Genomic DNA, 19,575 nt, shown 5'->3' on the forward strand with positions numbered 1-19,575 from the left:
CTAATCCAGCTTTCCTTACGATATACTCTGCATAGAGGTTGAATAGGCAGGGTGTAGGTCTTGGGAAAGGATCTCTGAGACAGATATTGCAGACGATACTGCGACAGCTAATATGAGTATTATCTGTGATCCCGCTGGTATGAAAGATGGCCTCTGAATTGAGGAAAGTATCTCTGTTTATACGGTTGTGCATTCCCAGGTGTCACTCCCAGGACTTGGCTGTGAACTTGTTCTGCTTCATCTGATTCAGAGTATCATCAGTTTTAGCAGAAAACAGAGAGGTGCCGTCAAAAGGCATGCCTTCAGTGTTAGTCTTGTTGGTAAGGGCTGTTGACTACAGGCACACAGGTCTGAGCAGAATGATGGAGGAAGCCATAGCCCTGGAAGAACAGTAAGCTGCAAGCCTGTCTGGGTTAAGTTGTTGTTTTGACAGGTGTATGGCCTCAGTCTGGATGACTAGCCAGTGATTTTTTTAATCCTCTGGAAATAGGGTCTAAATAAGTCAACAACTTCTCCCAAAGGAACATCTGATAAGCCTCCATAATTGCCTGGTAGTTTGCAATCTTTACGTTCAACGCAGTGGAAGAGTATGTTTTGCACCCACAGAATCCAATTTTCTGCCCTAGCAGCCAGCAAAACATTAGATCCTTGTCTCCGCTTTGAATGCACCTTCTGAGTTACTAAAGAAGAGGGGGGGCAGATGAGTTAATAAAAAGGAGCATCCCTCCTGCTTAACCATATACATATGTTCTATCCTCCTGGATGTAGCAGAGATAGAAGCAGGGTTCTCCCATATCCCATTCACAATATTCATAACTCCCTCCAACACTGGGAATAAAATTGATGGAATAAAATGAACTTGTCATGGTTAGGTCGTATTGCAGTAATTAAGATGAATGTTCTTCCAAGAATGATGTTTCTACTACAGACAATACCTATTGTTAAAGACAGTAAACAATTTGAGAAGTGGCAGAGAACGATGTTAAACTTTGTTTGGGCTGGAAAGAAACCCAGAGTTAAAATGAAAGTACTCTATGATGCAAAAGAAAGAGGAGGATTACAATTACCAAATTTCAAATTATACCATGAAGCGGTATGTCTGGACTGGCTAAAGGAATGGATGATATTGAAGAATTTGAAGTTGTTAGCACTGGAAGGATATAATAAATTATTTGGATGGCATGCATATCTATGGTATAGATGCAGAGAAGTTAGCCGTGTTAGTCTGTGGTAGCAAAATCAAAAAGAGTCCAGTAGCACCTTTAAGACTAACCAATTTTATTTTAGCATAAGCTTTCGAGAATCAAGTTCTCTTCGTCAGATGCCTGATACAGAGACTGGTGACCAGTCTCTGTATCAGGCATCTGACGAAGAGAACTTGATTCTCGAAAGCTTATGCTAAAATAAAATTGGTTAGTCTTAAAGGTGCTACATATCTATGGTATGACAAAGTAAAAGCAGATTCTATGTTTTTACATCATTATGTAAGAAGAAGTTTGTTTGCCGTATGGACTAAATACAAGAAATATATGGAAGAGACTATACCAATGTGGATTATCCCTGCGGAAGTAGTAAATCCAAGAACAGAATATGCAGGGGAAGACTGGTTGACATATAAAGAAATTCTTGAGATAAAACAGAATAATTATATGCTTAAAGGTAATGATGAATTGCCATTCCAATATGGATGGTTTCAATATATGCAGATAAAAGATTTGTATGAGAAAGACAAGAGGAAAAATGGTTTTAGACTACAAAATGCTGAGATTGAGAATTGTTTGCTTCAGGGAGGGAAGAAAATGATTTCTAAAATATATAAGATACTACTGAAATGGTTCACGGAGGAGGAGGTTGTTAAAGTCCAGATGGTTAAATGGGCAATAAACTGTAATAGGAAAATTCCAATGGAAACTTGGGAAAAGGTATGGAAAAATGAAGTTAAAATTTCAGCATGTACCACGGTGCCTGAAAATGTTTATAAAATGATGTATAGATGGTATTTAACACCGAAGAAGTTGGCCAATGGTAACAGTCAGATGTCTGATAAATGTTGGAAATGTAAACAGCATGAAGGTTCATTCTATCATATGTGGTGGACTTGCGATAAGGCAAAACAGTTCTGGGGGGATATAGTTAAGGTTATGTCGGATATTTTACAAAGGAATATAAATAAAACCCCAGAATTGTTGTTATTATGCATGAACCTAGAGGACTTTGATAAAATGGACAGAGTTATGGTATTTTATATGATTACGGCGGCCAGAATGTGTTATGCACAGTTGTGGAAGACTCAGGAGATACCATCTATGGAGGATTGGATTTTGAAAGTTCTGAATATGGCAGAAATGGACAAGTTAAACAAGGAAATTGAAAGAACAAGAAGAACTGGAATATACATTAAGCTGGGAAAAATTTAAGAAATATGTGGAGAAAAAGTGGGACATGAAGGGGAAATTGTGGTCTTTGGATAGTTGTTAAGGGGAGATAGAAACTTACTTAAGGTTAAAAGGGGGTATATTATCATATTTTAATGGTATAGTATAGAGTTAGAGAGTTACAGTATTGTAGTAGTATAAATTTAAGAGTAAGATAGTATAATTATTTGGGAAAGTATAAGATTGAGTAACAAGATTGTATGGGTAATAGTAAGTATATATGATATTTTAGGGATGTAATAGAAGTAATAGATTTATAATACAGATAATAGGGAGTTAAGGAATAGTATATTTTATATATATATATATATATATATATATGTACTTATTATATGGTTATATAATTTTCATACTCTTAATTTAGATAAGTATTATATTATGATAGTTAATATAAGTAAATAGACTAGATATATATGATATATATTATTATAGATTTTAGGATATGATATATTCTTTAGATTAAGTTGGGGATGGAAAACTGTTGGGAGTCACCAGAAAAAGGGGGGGGGAAGGATGGGGAAAATGTGATGGGGTGGAAAATGGTAATGACTTGTATGTTTATATTTGTTAACCCATCCAATAAATTAAAAAAAAAACAAACACTGGGAATACAATTGTCTCTGGAGAGTATGAGTACAGTATACTCGAAATTTTGACTTTGGGCTTCAGATCTGCATGGCAGGAGCGCACATGTGTGGGCTGTTCTTTAGCCCCCTTACTTTTGAACCTTTTGTGAATGATATGATCTCTTATCTGCAGAATTTGAAGCATCATGCACTGGTTTTAGCTAACCGTGATGTTCTGGTTTTGCTTTAGGCAGACGAGCAATAAAAATGTTTGTCAATTATTGTAACTCTGAGGGACTGTCAGATAATTATGGAAAATCTAAACTTATGCTGTTCTCAAAAAACGGAAGAGTGAAGTGTAAGACTTGGCCTATAAATGGAAGGGTAATTGAACAAGTGGCCCACTTTAAATATTTAGGTGTCACATTTAATTACAATTTGGCACAGAAGACCCATATTTCTTTAGTTCAGAAAACTGCTAAAGTAGATATAAATGTTCTTGTATTTTTTTTTCCTTTTTAAAGGAAGGCAATATGTACCAGTAGCCACTGAGACCTTAAATGCAAAGGTACTCCCACAAATTCTATATGGTCCAAGTCTTTGGATAAATGACGTTTCTGAAGATATTGATTATTCGCTGTTATTGTATTTTTGCCGAATTGCTGGAGTACCATGTTGTGTGGCAAGGACTGCATTAAGAATGGAGTTTGCACAACTGGAATCCAGGGCTTGGCTTTGTGCCTTCAATCTGAGATTAAAGTCCCTTTTGTCAGCATCAAGCTCCTATCAAGGTCTTTTACATCTTTTGAAGGAAGACACCTATAAAAGTCTGAAGGAAAGATGGTGGATAGCGAACTTAAGTGCCTCTTTGCTCCTTTGCTTCTGGCATGATTGAGACCATGATCACATTTTGTTATTTTGTTAACATTGGTCTTCATTTTGGGATCGCTGGATCTTTCCTATTTTAAGTACATACCAACTTGTTATTGAGCCTCAAGTAGTATCCTTTTTGCTGGCTGATGTTAACACTGCAGTTATGTGATCTGTAACCAAGTTTCTATCCATTATAATATGTTTGAGACATTCTCTTTTATGTATTTAACAGGATAATGATGTACTGACAGTACAATGTTTGTTATTTGTTATTCTCTGCTTGTTATTGATATAACAACAACATTATTTATTTATTTATTTATTTATTTCAAATTTCTATTCTACCCTCCCCGCAAGCGGACTCAAGGCAGATAACAACATATTAAAATACAGTAAAAATTCATCTACATTAAAACATCATTAAAACAGCAGTGTATTTGATTTATATACCGCCCTTCAGGACTACTTAACACCTACTCAGAGCGGTTTACGAAGTGTGTTATTATTATCTTCACAACAATCACCCTGTGAGGTGGGTGGGGCTGAGAGAGGTCAAAAAAGCTGTGACTGACCCAAGATCACCCAGCTGGCTTTAAGCGGAGGAGTGGGGAATCAAACTCAGTCCTCCAGATTAGAGTCCCGCAGCTCTTAACCACTATACCAAATATATGATTGATGATTTTGTAACTATTGTACTGTTTGGTTTAAGACCTCAGGTTGAAGAAAATTATTGTTAATAAAGGAAAGACTGCACATGTGCAGTCCCAATTTGCACAGAAGACCAAAGATGAACAGGAACTTCTAAGAATCTAGGACCAGATGGGAAACCATGCAAGTCCTTCAGTTTCCACACTGCTATACAGCTTGCTAATAACAGCAATCATGGTAAAATCACTGTCTGTCTGCGGAAGCATTTCCCCATTGTTGTTTGGTGATGCTGACCTCTCCAGTGTGCAAGTACTTCTTGCAGAGAAAAAGGGCACAATGTACAAGGCAGGCATTGTAACTAAAGTCAAAGGACACTGGCTTGTTTTTATATACGTGCTCATCATATACAACAGCAGTCGTTTTCTTGAGTAATTTTCAGTAACCAAACTGATTGGCAAGTTTTACACTCGCTCGTTTTCAAAACTTCCTCATGATAAACATTAGTCAGAGATGACAAATTGTCCAAGGCTCTGTGCCTGAAAAGGAATCACTATGGGAGTTTCCCACAATTCAAACCCACAAATATGCTCCCCACTCCACCAAGTCTAGCTCTATATTTATTAATACAAGCCAGCCACACCAATATGGCCTTCCGTAGTAAGAAAGAGGCCAGGGTAGTTTATTGGAGGGAGGGAGAGAGAACATATCCCAAAGCCTTTTATCAGCAAGGCACATGATCCCAAATGCAAACAAACGGAACAATTTAGAAAACTAGGTGACAAGAATATAGCACTATCAGCATCTCAGCAATAAAAATAAGAAACTAAAACATCAAATAATATGGTTGTCTTAGGGTTGTCGACTCTGGGTTGGGAAATTCCTGGAGTTTAGGAGTGGAGGGTAGAGTTTGGGGAGCATAGGGACCTCAATAGGGTATAATGCTATATATTCCACCCTCCAAAGTGACCATTTTCTCCAGGGGAACTGATCTTTGTCATCTGGAGACCAGCTGTAATTCCAGGAGATCTCCAGGCCCTGCCTGGAGATTGGCATACTTAGGCTATCAACACAGGTACCTAAGCAACATCACCACTTTCCCCATATCTCATAGGATTTCAGAGAGACAGCTAAAGACCATCCCAACACAAACCGTTACCAATCCCCTCTCAAACAGACAATTCCATAAATGCACTTGTCTTTATTGCCAGTGGCAAATACCCCTGCACCTTCAGTATCCTCTGCTTCACTACTCTTTCCTCCATCACTCTCTGCAAAGAAAAGGAGAAGTGATTTTCCTCCTGTGAACTGGGCATTTGCAGAAGGAAACCTAGCAGTCCTTGCAGTTGCTGCAGCCTCACACACAAAAACAACAGAAAGGTGAAGCCAACGACTCCTTCATGTGGAACTTGGGAGAGGGAAGGAAGTTCCTCTCCCACCTTGGTATGTGGGAGGCAGCAACAGCAGTAAGACATTTTTTGTTAACAAAAACCCAGGTTCTTTCCCCTTCCGCTCACCATAAAGAGATGCGGCTTCTCTCTCCTTTCTGGTTAGACTTTTGCAGGAGACAGCAACAGAGAGTCCGGCTTACCTTTTCTACAAGAGCCCAGCAAATGGGAAACACTGTCCATTCCTCAGTGCTTCTGGTAGCCATAAACAGCCAGCTAGTCCAGAAGCCAAGCCCAAATTTGTAACCAAGCCTCTGGTTAAGAGGTTTTCTAATTGCTTATCAAGGGTTGGCTCTATAAGTGGAGAGGTGACAGCAAAAGAGCTCAGCATGAACAACAAAAATAAAAAGCGGATTCGTTTAGCACTTCAACCAAACATGGGCAGGCTCACAAAAGCCAGGCAGCTTATGCTTGTTTCTTAAGGTCAAAATGGTCTTAAGATGGTACTTAAAACACATTTTCCGCTCATGTATTTTGTCATGTATTTTGCAAGAAAGTATATTCCTTCCATTTCTGACAGGCTAAAATACTGCAAAACAGCTATAAAATTTAACATTCCACCTATACAAAAACAGTCCTCCTTCATATCCTGAATGATAAATCTCTACGACTCCAGTGGAGTCTTCATCAGATTATGCCAGCTGATATGGCAAGCTAGCTGGCAAATGCCCAATAAATAAATTCTTAATAATGTTGCTGGCACAAAATCCAAATTTCATTGAATAGTAATTTGTTCTTTTCCCTCTGGTAATAGATTCAGCATAGCATTATTTCTGCCACTCGTTGCTCACAAACCACTTGATAAGAATACCCTCTTGAGTGTTTTTAAATACCAGATTTAGCTTAAACAGAGTCCTGAATCATAACAACCAACTCACTAGCCATTTAAATGAGTAAAGTGTCCTTTAAGTCAGTGAGATGACTCAGTTGCACTGATCAGTGAACCATTTTTATAAAGGGATTTAAATAAATTTTTATTGGGAATAAAACTGACAATGATTCTGTACAGATGCGGTGCTATATTAGGATATGGCATCAAACACAACATGCAAGCTGGAAATACCGGTAAAGTGCTTCTAATTATTCACATGAATTAAAATCTAGCAAAATAATAAGGTCAGGAGCATTAAAAAGTCTTTCACTGTAGTCTTGTACATGCTATGTTTAATCTAATATTAATTGCTGCCTGGTGGTCTTTATTCCATTCTTGGGCAAGGTACTCAAGCAGGCGGCGACTATGTAGCTGCAGGCAGTCTTGTGGGACATGGACTATCCAGACCCATCTCAATCTGCATTCAGGCCTAGAATTGGGACAGAAATGACTTAGGTTGTCCAGAGTAATGATTTTTTCCTATGAGGGTGGCAGGAGAGCACACCCTTGTTCATTTTCCTGGACCACACAGTAACTTCCTGTACCAATGACCATGGTATCCTTCTGCAGAAACTGGACAGGCTGAGACACCACGCTCTTAATCTCCCTGGCCCCATTCAGAAGGTGGTATTGAGGGACTACCACTCATCCCCGTGGTGTTTGTGCAATGAGGTCCTACAGGGTTCCATCCTGTCCCCCTCCCCCCGCCCCATGCTATTTAACATCTATATGAAAATGCTAAGAGAGATCACCTGGGGATCTGGAGTAACATACTACCCATATGATACCTATCTCCATTTCTCCACAACCAATGAGTCTCAACAGGTCTCTGGAAGTCCAGAGCAAATATTTGGAGAAGGTAAAAGGATGGCCAGTAAACTGAAGCTCAGTCCACACAAGACTGAGGTGCTGCTGGTCAAGGACTAAAAAGTCAGGCTGTCCTGGGAGCCTCCCTGGACTTACCTCCACCACCGGAGGCATAGACGGGCACTGCTGAACCAGGGCTGCCAGGGGCACAGGTGGTGGATAGACCGAGGAACGGCAGCCAGCCAGCTAGCAAGGCTCTGGGTGTCACAGCCCCACCACCATCACACTGTCAAGGGAGCAGGCAGCAGGGAGGACCGCACTACCAAGGAAGCAGGCAGCAGAGAGGCCACCCAGCAGAGAGGAGGCCTCAGCTGCTGCAGCCATGCTATGGCCGCCAAGGGAGCCTCTGTGCTGGCAGCAGCTCTCCCCAATGGCAACAGGTACAGCACAGCCTGGACACTCCCGGACGCACTGCCATTGGTGGTAACTGGGGGGGGGGGGCTGCCAGGGAAGTCCCAGCGTGGCATCTTGCCCAGTATGGCAGCTAGAGAGGCCCGACCAGCCCGATCCTGCAGATCCACATTCAATGGCCAGCAGGGAGGCCAGGACAGGGTAAGGAGCCTGCAGAAGCCCCCAATTGTGCCTGCAGCCCCTCAGTCAGTCAGAGAAGGAATTGCATTTGTCAGAGTTTGGAGGAGGGGCGGTGTCCCACAGGGCAGCCCCTATAAAGGCGAGCCTCCCAGGCGGGCCTAGGAGGAAGATGACCGTGCAGCAAAGAGAGAGGAGAGTGAGAGGGAAGCAACCAAGCCACACAACAGGGCAGAGAGGGTGTGAGGGTGCTGTAAACCTCTCTCCTCCCCCGGCAACTCACCTTGGGCAGCAGGTCAACCTGGAGGGTAAGCCCCCCCCGGCTCTGATGCCCCTACAGTGGAACCTGACATCTAAAAATGTGGTAGTCAATAGGAAGGTGATTAGAAACCTCTCTCCCTCTGACAGTTTGATCGGACAGACAACACACAGATGGAACAGGGCAACCAACAATTTATTCACAAAACATTAGGTGTAGAAATGAGCGACAGATTCAGTGCGGTAGAACAGTAAAAACAAGGTACAACTGGCTTACAACTTTACTCCAGAGGTTATGCTTTTCCCTACTGGGAGATTACTAATCGAATCTGAGCCTAAGTTAACACACACACAAAAGCCGAGAGAAGAAAATAATTCCTTTTCCTCCGGACAGAGCTCCTCGGCAAATAATCACTGCTGACCGGCTTCTACTCAGGGTCCAGGCCACTCCCTTAACTTTGAGAGAAACTGCTCTCAGTACCGGTACAGAACAGTTGGGTTTTGGAGGTCTCTTCAAAAAGGGGCGTTTATTTCATTAAAAACAAGTATTCCATCATGAGAGTTGCTGGGATGCTTAAATAAGGTTCCCTACCCTGAGCGACTCTGCCAATGCGGCTCTGGCCAAATAGACACCCTTCAACATTGTCTATTTGAATGCAATATTCTAAACGTGGCAAGGGACAGCCGGATCAAGCCCTACATCCAGGACCCAGGAAGTATAGAGGATAATTTAAGGCTTCTTTTAGCAGGGGTGGATTTTAGTACTACTTTAGCAGTAGCCAAGTTTCTCTCCCAACAGGTAAAGGAAAAATACTTATTAAATGTTTTAAATTTTTAATACTATACAGATTATATATTAAAAACTTTTCCTTTTAATTCTAATTCTAGTGTGGCACTGCTCAGAGCCGAATAGGCTGCATGAGCAGTATCATTAAAGTAAAGTTTCATTAAAAACAAGAATCCTGACCTCCCCCCAACCCTAACTGAACCCCCCCCCCCGAAAAAAGTCTGACGTATCTTACATTTGGCTTACACCATTTTCCTATCCAAAGGAAAATGTAGCACTTCTCCCCTTTTAAACTGAGGTGGCTCACTCCCCCTCCCATCCAGGGACATTCCAGGGGCTCTCATTGGCTGACCAGTTTCTAGGGCTTGAGGGCAGATTTCCCAGCATTGGTTCAGAGCCCTGAAGACAGGCAGAACTTTGGGGGTGACTGCCACACATGCACATGAAGTTCTCCTCTAAATTCTACTTTAAAATGTTCTAGTATCATATTATTTTAGAAGCTCAAGAATAATTTGCGAGTTCTGTAGGATCATCTTCCAAGAAGGAAATTTGGGTACGCATATGAATCGTACATGTGCACCGCTCTGGACCTCAGTCAAGACTTTTATTTGCTCTATACTCTTTTCCTTTCAGTGAAGATGTTCATGCTCAGAGCACCGCTCAAGAAGGAATATGGATACCACCACCCTCAGGAAAAGAGACTTGAGAAACGAATAAGAACTTAACCTGGGGGCACATGAAGTAAGTAAAACAAACTGAAGCTTTTAGGTCAAGCATCAGAAATACGGTGCGGTATTTTATTGGTTTTCCTGCAAACACAGAGCAAAGCTGGCACAAGAGGGACTGTGGTCTTCCTCCCACAGCAAATCACATACCTTGTTGAACACCCATATTTCTCCATTCACTGTTGGCCTGGGGACACCATGTCCATTGTAATGGAAAAGAACTCTTTCTTCCTTGGCATTTCGGCGCAATGAGGTACACAGTTTCTTAACTTCATCTACTGTAGGATCGAGGCTTTGCTTGTACCGAGCCTGGTTGTTTTAAAAAAACAAAAAACAGTTACTTGGATTTCTGCATAAACATGAATCTTAACAACAGTTCAAAGTATTCGCACAGACGACCAGCAAGCATATATTCATTCCTGCTCTCTAGGTAGGTAGGTAGGTAGGTAGGTAGGCAGGCAGGCAGGCAGGCAGGCAGGCAGGCAGGCCACTTTTTAACTACCTTTGTTACATTACTGAATAATCCCGAGAAGGTAGCCTACTGCAAAAGCCTCTCTGACATATTGGTGTCCAATGAACACCTAAAATGTTTACAGGACAAGGCCTTGCAACAATGTAGACCCAGACAATGAGTGATTCCGCACACGTTGGATAATGCACTTCCAATCCTCTTTATAGATCATTTGGAACAGATTCTTTTGTGTGCGGAACAAAAAACCCACCTTAAACGATTGATAATGTGCATTGAAAGTGAATTATCCAACGTGTGCGGAATCAGCCAATAGGTCAATAAACATTAATGAAGGCAGAGGATTCCAGTACAACAGCTTCTTCAAATGAAAGTCTATTGTAGCTTAAGCTCCTGTTTTATTTTAAATTCTCTAGATGTCTATGATTGTGACAGACAGAGCTATGCAGATGGCTTATGCTAGTCCAGTGACTTTTTGACTTTTTTCTTTGAGTTATCAGGGATCAGATCAAAGATCCATCTCACACAGCATTCTATTTCGAACAGAAACTATCCAGAGGCAGGCATACAAAGCAGGACAGCAAGGGGGATCTCCCCCACAACCTATTCAGAGGAGATACATTTTACTTGAACACAGAAATTTAGTTCAGCTATTAGGCAGCAATCATTACTGTTGTTTTCTATAGAACTATAGACCTAGATCAGTGAGATGTGACGGGCAAAGGAGTGACCTTTTGCATTGTGAAATAGTCCTTGGCAACATGGGGCTTCCTGGCAGAGAACTGGGTCTATGTCTCATCAGCTGTAAACAAAAGTCCATCAACAGTATCAAGGACACCATATAACTGCAGCCAAACAGCAAACCAGGGAATTTGCCAGAAACTGGTTGGAGATTTTCCAAACAAGATGGTATTGGCTCTTCTTGGATTTAGCGTCTCCAGCCAAAAAAAAATCACAAGGTTATTAGTTATTGTTATCTTTAACTGAGGAAATGTTTCTGAACATTATTTGGAAGTCACCACGAGATGACCATGACCATTACATTTACTGAAGGACTCAGCTTCCAGTCCCTACCCCTGCTTCAAAATTATGTTTTTCTAAGATTCATTTAGAAAAAGCTCTGAGCAATGGGTATGGGGGTGCACTAAAAAAAAAATCAGTATTTTTCAGATTCAGGTATCAAAAATCAGATAAATATCAGTATTCTGGTTATTTGGGCACCAAAATACTGGTTTAGTATTTTATTTTTTTCAGGAATTCTAATATATGACAAACAAATATCAACAGATACCCATTTCTGTATTGGTGGAGCTTCAGCCCCGTAGACCTTCCCCGTTATCTTTTGTTCTGCCCTTTGTCTACAGAGCCCAGAAATAACTTTCTTGAAGAAATCTTAAAAAACATTTATTCTTCCTCTGGGGTGGAAAAAGTAAGCGTCCTTCTTTCCAATCTGGATCAACACATCTCTTATATAGCAGCACAGTAGCACGGTTTTTCCTGGCAGCTAAGAATATCAGGACTCAAGCTGTCTTTAGTGATTGTAAAGAGTCCAGTAGGCACCTTTAAGACTAACTTTACTGTAGCATAAGCTTTCGAGAACCACAGTTCTCTTCGTCAGATGCAAGTTGGTTAGTCTTAAAAGTGCTACTGGACCTTTTGCTACTACAGACTAACACGGCTAACTCCTCTGGATCTATGACCTTAGTGACTGTGACTCTTTCGCCTACATATAACAAAGGTGCTTATGTATTTTAAGTAATTTTATGTGTTTTTCACATTATAGTTTTATTGTGCCATATTTATGTTTTGCTTATGTGTTTTATTTAGTTTTAGTTGCTTGATTGTGGTGGCTTTGGCCACATGCAATAAATATTCTGAATTATATTCAGCTTCCTTATTCCCTATGGAGGAATCTTTCCAGAGAAATACGGTGTCTATTTTTCATGCAAACTATACCAACGTTGAAGTGCAGTGAAGTCTGCCTGTCCTATAAAGCGCCTAGCCTATTGGGGGGGGGGGGGTTGTGGAGATCTCATGCTTCTTCCAGGTCAAAGAAGGCTTACCCAAACAAAATAGTATAAGTACTGACCCAAAGCCTCCCCGAAAGAACTAGCAAAGCCCCCAAAAACTGGAGAATCCCAGCAGAAACCACTTGACCGAACTCCTCACCCTGAAAGTGCAGTTTGGGTCCCGCCCCCCTTTCCTTTCCGTTTCACTGCTTTCCCAGCCAAGGAGAGGGGAGAGCAGTGACTCTCAAAGATGAATGGCATTGCATGTAAGAGAGAGCTACTGCACTATCTATCCAACTCGGTGGGGAGGGGCAGTCTTTAAGGGCAGGCAGCCCTCACTATACTGAAATTTTGGTGTGGTTGGTACAAAAAACAGACTTTCTAGCCCCTCATAAAGATTTCCTCGTAGGAATTAACCAGGAAGCCATTATTGGTATATCCAATAATCCCAACTTTGATCAGGATTGCCAATATACCTGAAAAATACCAATAGGGTATTTTCCAGTATATTTTTAAACCAGATTTACCAAATTGCACACCCCTAGTAATGAGGTGTCACCATCACTAATAAGGAGTAGATCTGTTAGGGGTTTACTACAATTAGCACACACCACCTGTATTGCAACAATTACATCAGCCAGTAATAGAAGCTATATTAGACTGAGTATACTGCAAATTTGTGTGAACTGCACTTTTTAAAAGCTTAGAAGTGCTGTATGAACAGCCAAAGGACTGTGAAAAGTTAATGCTTCACAGAAACAGAGAGCTTTGAGTGACTGGCTACTCCAACAAATCTGATTCAGCATGAGCTGAACAGAAAAAGACTTTTGAACTGGATGCTGAGAAGAAGAGAGTCTGATTTCAGCCCTAGCTAAGAGGAGTTGAGTACTGACAGTTTGGAGATTCAGCCCTGAGAGCAGTTGAACACAGACAGGAGAACTGGGGGAAAGTTGGCAAGGAAGTTCGGGAAGTGAGCGAAGATTCCCATTCAGGCCAAAGAAAGGGGATAGATCTTCTAGTTAGAGGAGAATTTCCCCACCCAGTCAAACAGAGAGTTAGCTTTGAAAAGTGAAGAGATCCCTGGTCTAGTGTGGTTAGAAACTGTCTTTGGAAACTTAAGGGTCAGTTTAAAATTCAAGACGAGTACTGGTGTTTCAAGAGAAGGGGTTTGGGTACTGGAAAGAGGATACTAGCCTTCTGGAAACCAAAAAGAGTAAGAGAATACTAAAAAAAAATCATTCTAGACGGTTTCAGAAAACACTGGAACAAAAGCCTTTCAACATAAAGATTTAAGAAACTGTGAAGAGCTTAAGAAACTATCATTAGTCTGAAACATTAGACATTACGTCTGTACATGTACTGATTTTACCTCAGAGTTATCTATATCAAGTTACCTCAGAAATTTTCAACCTTGATTTCACCTGACCTTTCTCATCTATGTTAAATTAAATATTTTGTTATTTTTTAATTTAAAAATGCCTCTAGTGCAATTTATGTTGTTTAAGTCAAAAAGGGGAGGGGGCATCATAGCTTGTTATTTTCCATTTGAGGATGTCCTTTAAGGTCAGGTTATCAACCTAAGTCTGTTATGTGAGAAAGTTAATAAGCTGTTACGCCAAACCATGGTTTGGTCATATATTAACAAGCCCTATGGTTATATATTGCCACGTGTCCCCTGCATTTGTAGATCTTCTAACTGTGGTTTACAAACCTGGTTTAAAGGGGAAGTACAAACTTGCCAGTTTGGATGTAGCATCAAATTATGGTTTGTGCAAAATCAGAAATTAATGGGTTTGATCCCGTGCAAAATTTCCACTTGTGCTAAAGCTCTTGTGCAAGTGGAAATGGGAGAAAAAATGGTAGACGCTTGCACTATGTCAAACTTTTATATTCCCACTTCTGTTTCTAGTTGAGCAAGACCTTGTGCAACTAATTTCTGGGCACTATAATATATAGGGCGGAAAGTGAGAGGAACTGCATAAGATGTTGCACAAGCAGGACTGCACTGTTTATTTATATTTCCACTTACGCATTGCTGGATTCTAGCTACTAACTAACTCTGAATGCTTAAATGAAGGAAGGAGTGCATGAGGCTTCTAAAAGCATCTAAAAGACAGGTGATGTCACATTCCATCTCCTGGGATAAAAATCTCTTGTATGAGCCACAATGAAATGAGTGGCATCTACCTACCAAACACACACACACACACACACACACACACACAATCACAACACAATATTTTTATCTTCTTGGATTATGCCACAAGCAGAGGACAGCCTTTGGTCCACTCTTGTTCACAGATGGAGTCAATATATATGTTGCCTGCCAATGCCACACTTTTCATGCGTGGAGGAAAATCAGCTCATCTACATCGGCTCAAAGAAGAATTCTCACATCAGCCCCAATAGCTTTTCATAAGGGTTTGAGCCAAGAAGGGAATCAAATTCCCATTAATACCTAAATACCTTGCATTTAATATGTTGCCATTGGAGGTGCGGAATCAACAGGCAACACCTTTAAAAGTAAAAAGGAGAAAAAAGGCTACATCTAAACAAAGAGACATACTCCAATTTCACACTGATACACAGAGCTCCCTCCATATGCTTTGGCAAACTAACAAATGAAACAGAGCATTTTATTGTATCAGTTATGGTCCCAGTAACCTTTCACAACACATTGTATTCTCAAGTTTTTTACTTTTACAGGCATAAAGGAATGGTGGTTCTTAGCATTTCAAGCTGTTCAGAGAAAACTGTGCCTTGCAGTGCAATATTTCACCCTATTCGACCGTGTTTATGAGCAAGGGACAAGAAATTGCAAGAAAGATGCCAAGGTTTGTCCCTTAGGAATGTTGTTCACAGAAGACTGTATTAATGCAAGCATCGCCTTCCATCTCACTCTCATATCTTACAGCGCCGTTATGAAGGTGCTGATTTGCAAAATGTACATCCTAAATCACATTCTGCCTGTTGGCACATTTACAAGACACTTTAACCAAGCCCTCAAGTGGTAGGCAATTTTTCAATTCCCACATCATTTAAAAAAGGGGGGGTATACTTAATTTCCTCATTGGAGTCTCCTATCACATCTCCTTAGTATGAATATTAAATTGAGTTCACAATTAATGAACATGAAGAAAAAGAGAAGTATGCCCATCTAACCTAAAATAAACTTATCACTTCCACATTTATAAATGCAGGGATGCAGGAGAAGGGAACAGAAGAAAGGCAGAGAGCCTGTTAATGACTGGATAAATACCCATCTGTCAGCCAAGGACTTTTAGCCTTCACTTTATTAAACAGCATTCTGATGCGCAGACAAACCAAATCTCTATTAGTTTTGCCTGTGACGAGAGGAATAACCAGCAATTTGTTTTGCCTCTGACAGCAATGTAATACTTCCTTTGGAGAAAAACAGAGAAGTAGGGCAGTAACTCAGGAAGTAGAAACTTCAGGAAAAGCTTTATGATGTTTTATTGTGGCACGGAGTACTATCAGGGGATCCAGAGCTCGGACTGGAACCTTGTGGGCCAAGTCTAAGAAACATAAAATAGCCCATCTGCCACAGAGACAAAGAAGAAACTGTACAGCTTGAACAGACGGTTTCCTGTCTCATGACCAATGCTGATTTCTCCACACCTAATACCCCTCTGCATATACCACCTAATCCAATCACACCCACTATTGTCATTCACCAGCTATTGTCGTTTATCTGCTATTGTCATTCGGCAGCTGAAATCACTCCCCTCTCCAAGATATAAGGACAAATGGACTCACATTCTAGCTCATACTCTACCACAAATTTTGTTAGTCTTATAGGTGCTACTGGACTCTTGCTCATTTCTACTGAACAGCTTGTGTTAAGCATGAAATGCATGCCTTGTTATATCCTGCCATGTGGTAAAAGACTGCCAGATCTTTGATGATGATGATGATGATAGATTTATATACTGCCCTTCAGGACAACTTAACGCCCATTCAGAGCGGTTTACAAAGTATGATATTATTATCCCCACAATAATCACCCTGTGAGGTGGGTGAACTCTGAGGGAGTTGTGACTGATCCAAGGTCACCCAGCTGGCTTCAAGCAGAGGGGTGGGGGGGATCAACCCTGATTCTCCAGATTAGAGTCCTGCCACTCTTAACCATTACACCAAACTGGCTCTCCAATCTACCTTATATGTTCTACTACATATACATTTTAGTTAAATGATATAAAACTTTGGGGCAATGACGTTGTTGGAATTTTAAAGAACAGACATTCTGCCTTGAGAAGGTTGTTACTTCAACTTTAGAATTCTGTGCTCATAATACTTCGTCTAAACTCTCCACAAGCCACAGATTCACCCAATATTGTGCAACATTTTCAGTATGCTGTGGTTCTATTAGTGAGATTTCAAATACACATATAGTAAAAAAAAACCCTTCTACTTCCTTCAGAATTTATTGAAAAACACCACCAGAGGTAAATCTGAACTCCACATTCAATAAACAGCCCTACCCACTGATGTATCATAAAGCATGGAAACTATAGGTGATTGATTATGGAACTACATGTATCAGTAGAAACTATGAAGTTTTTTTCCTGTTTCTCATGCTAACAATTTACATATTATGTAGGAATGCTTATTATAGCTAGAACTATAGGAGACCAGTTGCTAGATTTGACCAAGAAAATCATAGAAGATACTTCTGCACACAGAAACAGAGCTAGCCCAGCCCTTTAGCTAGACAGGCCATAAAAGGAGTATAGAGGCCTAGAACAGAACAATCTTAGAGAGAGGCACAAAACAGAGGAATAACACAGTTGTATGACCTTGTGTAAATTAGAAAAACTGTCTAATTAATATATACAACGTGTTGAGACTTGAGATGGGCATGAACCGAAATACAAACCAAAGTTCGTTACAAACCGGGCCAGTTTTTTGGTTCATGAAGTGGCAGTTTGTCGGAGCTCATTTTTGATGAACCACGACAAACCACTATTATTTTTAGAGCGGTTCGTATGGTTCGTTTTTCGGTTCGTCACCACAGACAGCCTGGTGCTGATCAATCTGTTACCTAGGCAATTGGGGGATGGGCTTTCTGCAGACCTTCTGCAGCCCGGGAAGTGATGAACCAACGGACCAAACGAACCAGTTCGTGAACCAGGCAAGTTCATGGTGATTCATGTTTCGTGAAATGCAACAAACCACAAACCGCAACAAACTGCAATTTTCCCAGTTCGTGCCTGTCTCTAGTTGAGACTCAGATGCAGAGTCTGAGAATAACAAGAATGTCTAACTTTACCAGAAGTTGAAGATATGATTCAAGGATAGATGTATTGGTGGAGGGCCAAAAGATATTCATATGTATGAGAAACCTGTAATCATTAATTTCCCACTGACTTTGTTAAGATAAAACAAACCATTTTTATACACTTTAAGAAGATATTTCAAATTTAGATAACTTTTTGAGTTTGAACTTATAAGATGATTAGTTAGCCAAGAATATGCACCCTTTGTAGTGGGAGTTAGTTATTGTTAGGAGATGGTTTTGAAACCCTATGAGAAGCTGAACTGATTAGGAGCTTCTTCTTCGAAGGCACTCCTTACCTGATTATCTTTGGGTAAAATACTTAGACACATATAACTGCTCTCCTTTAATGATCTATGATAAGGGATTGTATGATCTTCTGTTAATTGAGCTGATATTAAGAATGCTGTTTATCAATAAAGGTTTAAAATGGACGCAGAGATTCTGTGATAGTATTACCTATGTATTATACCCGGAAACGATCCTAAAATGTTATTTGTGGTGTTCCTCTTGCCAGGAGTTAAATGATTTGATATGGGAAAGCAGACACTTAGAACTTCTTAAGTGTATGCCTATATCTGTATCAGGCCTGATCAGAGTCATCCAGAGCATTATGCACAACAATACATTTTATGACAAAACTGATGTTGGCATTTTATTACACCAAAATTTTATTTTTATTTGATCTCATTTCCATTTGTGACCATTGCTACATCCAGTGGCAACAAGTTCTTCTATGATAGAGGGATTATCATGGTAGTTTTTTGCACCAGGAACAACAAAAAGTTTTCTCCCAATTTGAAGACTAATTTTTTTTTTTTGTGGCACAAGGTGTCATTGGATACAGCCCACTTCATCAAACGCATGAAATCCCATAACCCAACACGTGTGAAGTTTTAAATATGCGGCATGTTTCACTGTCCCCATTCCAGCTGCATGCAGCTCCGTATTTACTTTTCAAAAAATATTTCATCACATTAATTTGGTTTATCAGTCCTATCAATTTGCAAACAAATCAGGTACATGACTCAAAGAATGTTGCCCGCTTCCCTTTTCAAAAACACTAGGAATTTTTTTTGTTAAAAATGTACACGTCCCCCTGTGTATGCAACAGAACACCAAAGGAAAAAGCAATATGAAGAGCCCAGCTTGGTTCTTTTGATTCACAGTTTTTTCCCCCCAGATGTTATCCTGTCAAAATGAGTTCTCTAAAATAGCGTCCACAGCTGTTGTACCATTTTAATGACAGCACAAATATTGTATAAACAGTAAATCAGGATGTAAGATTCCATGCAAGCAAAAAAAACCCATTTTCATCTCATGGAACTGCAGCTCAAAGTTTCATTTCTTTTTAAATGAATGTTCTCCTGCGCCATAAGCCATTTTGGTTGCTTTGTGCCTTAATAACACATAGCTCTATTTCTTGCCTATGAGCTTATTCCTTTCCCACCCCGTCCTTTCCTTCCTTTTCTCCCCCTCCCCCACACTTCCAGACCAACTCAGAACAACAGGCAATATACCCTGAAGAAAGAGCAGACAACGAGCAGAATTTGCTTTACTGTGTACAAGTAAGCAGTCCAGGAGGAACATCAGATTTCTACTCAGTCAGGGCCTTCTCTTACATGACATCCAATCTGAACCCACCTTTCCCTTTCAAGGAAGTGAGTACCAAATAAATGGGATTCAACATTTTATTCTTACAACAGCTTTGCAAGGCAGTTTATGTGGAGGCAGGGGGCAGGGTTCTCCAATGTTCAGCTGGGATTGGAACCCAGATTCAACCTTCTAACCACCATGC

At 40.4% G+C, this 19,575-nt stretch overlaps 1 protein-coding gene across 3 annotated transcripts in view; it reads right to left on the minus strand.

Annotated features, from left to right (window-relative positions):
* Positions 1-19,575, minus strand: part of RPTOR (regulatory associated protein of MTOR complex 1) — a 525,720-nt gene that overhangs the window by 359,051 nt on the left and 147,094 nt on the right. For all 3 annotated transcript variants that reach the window (XM_054976818.1, XM_054976816.1, XM_054976815.1), the window contains exon 4: positions 10,154-10,312. In XM_054976818.1, the coding sequence (XP_054832793.1) occupies positions 10,154-10,312 (159 nt within the window). The remainder of the gene's footprint in view (positions 1-10,153; positions 10,313-19,575) is intronic.

Source organism: Eublepharis macularius, chromosome 4, assembly GCF_028583425.1.
Source record: "Eublepharis macularius isolate TG4126 chromosome 4, MPM_Emac_v1.0, whole genome shotgun sequence".
Taxonomy (NCBI): domain Eukaryota; kingdom Metazoa; phylum Chordata; class Lepidosauria; order Squamata; family Eublepharidae; genus Eublepharis; species Eublepharis macularius.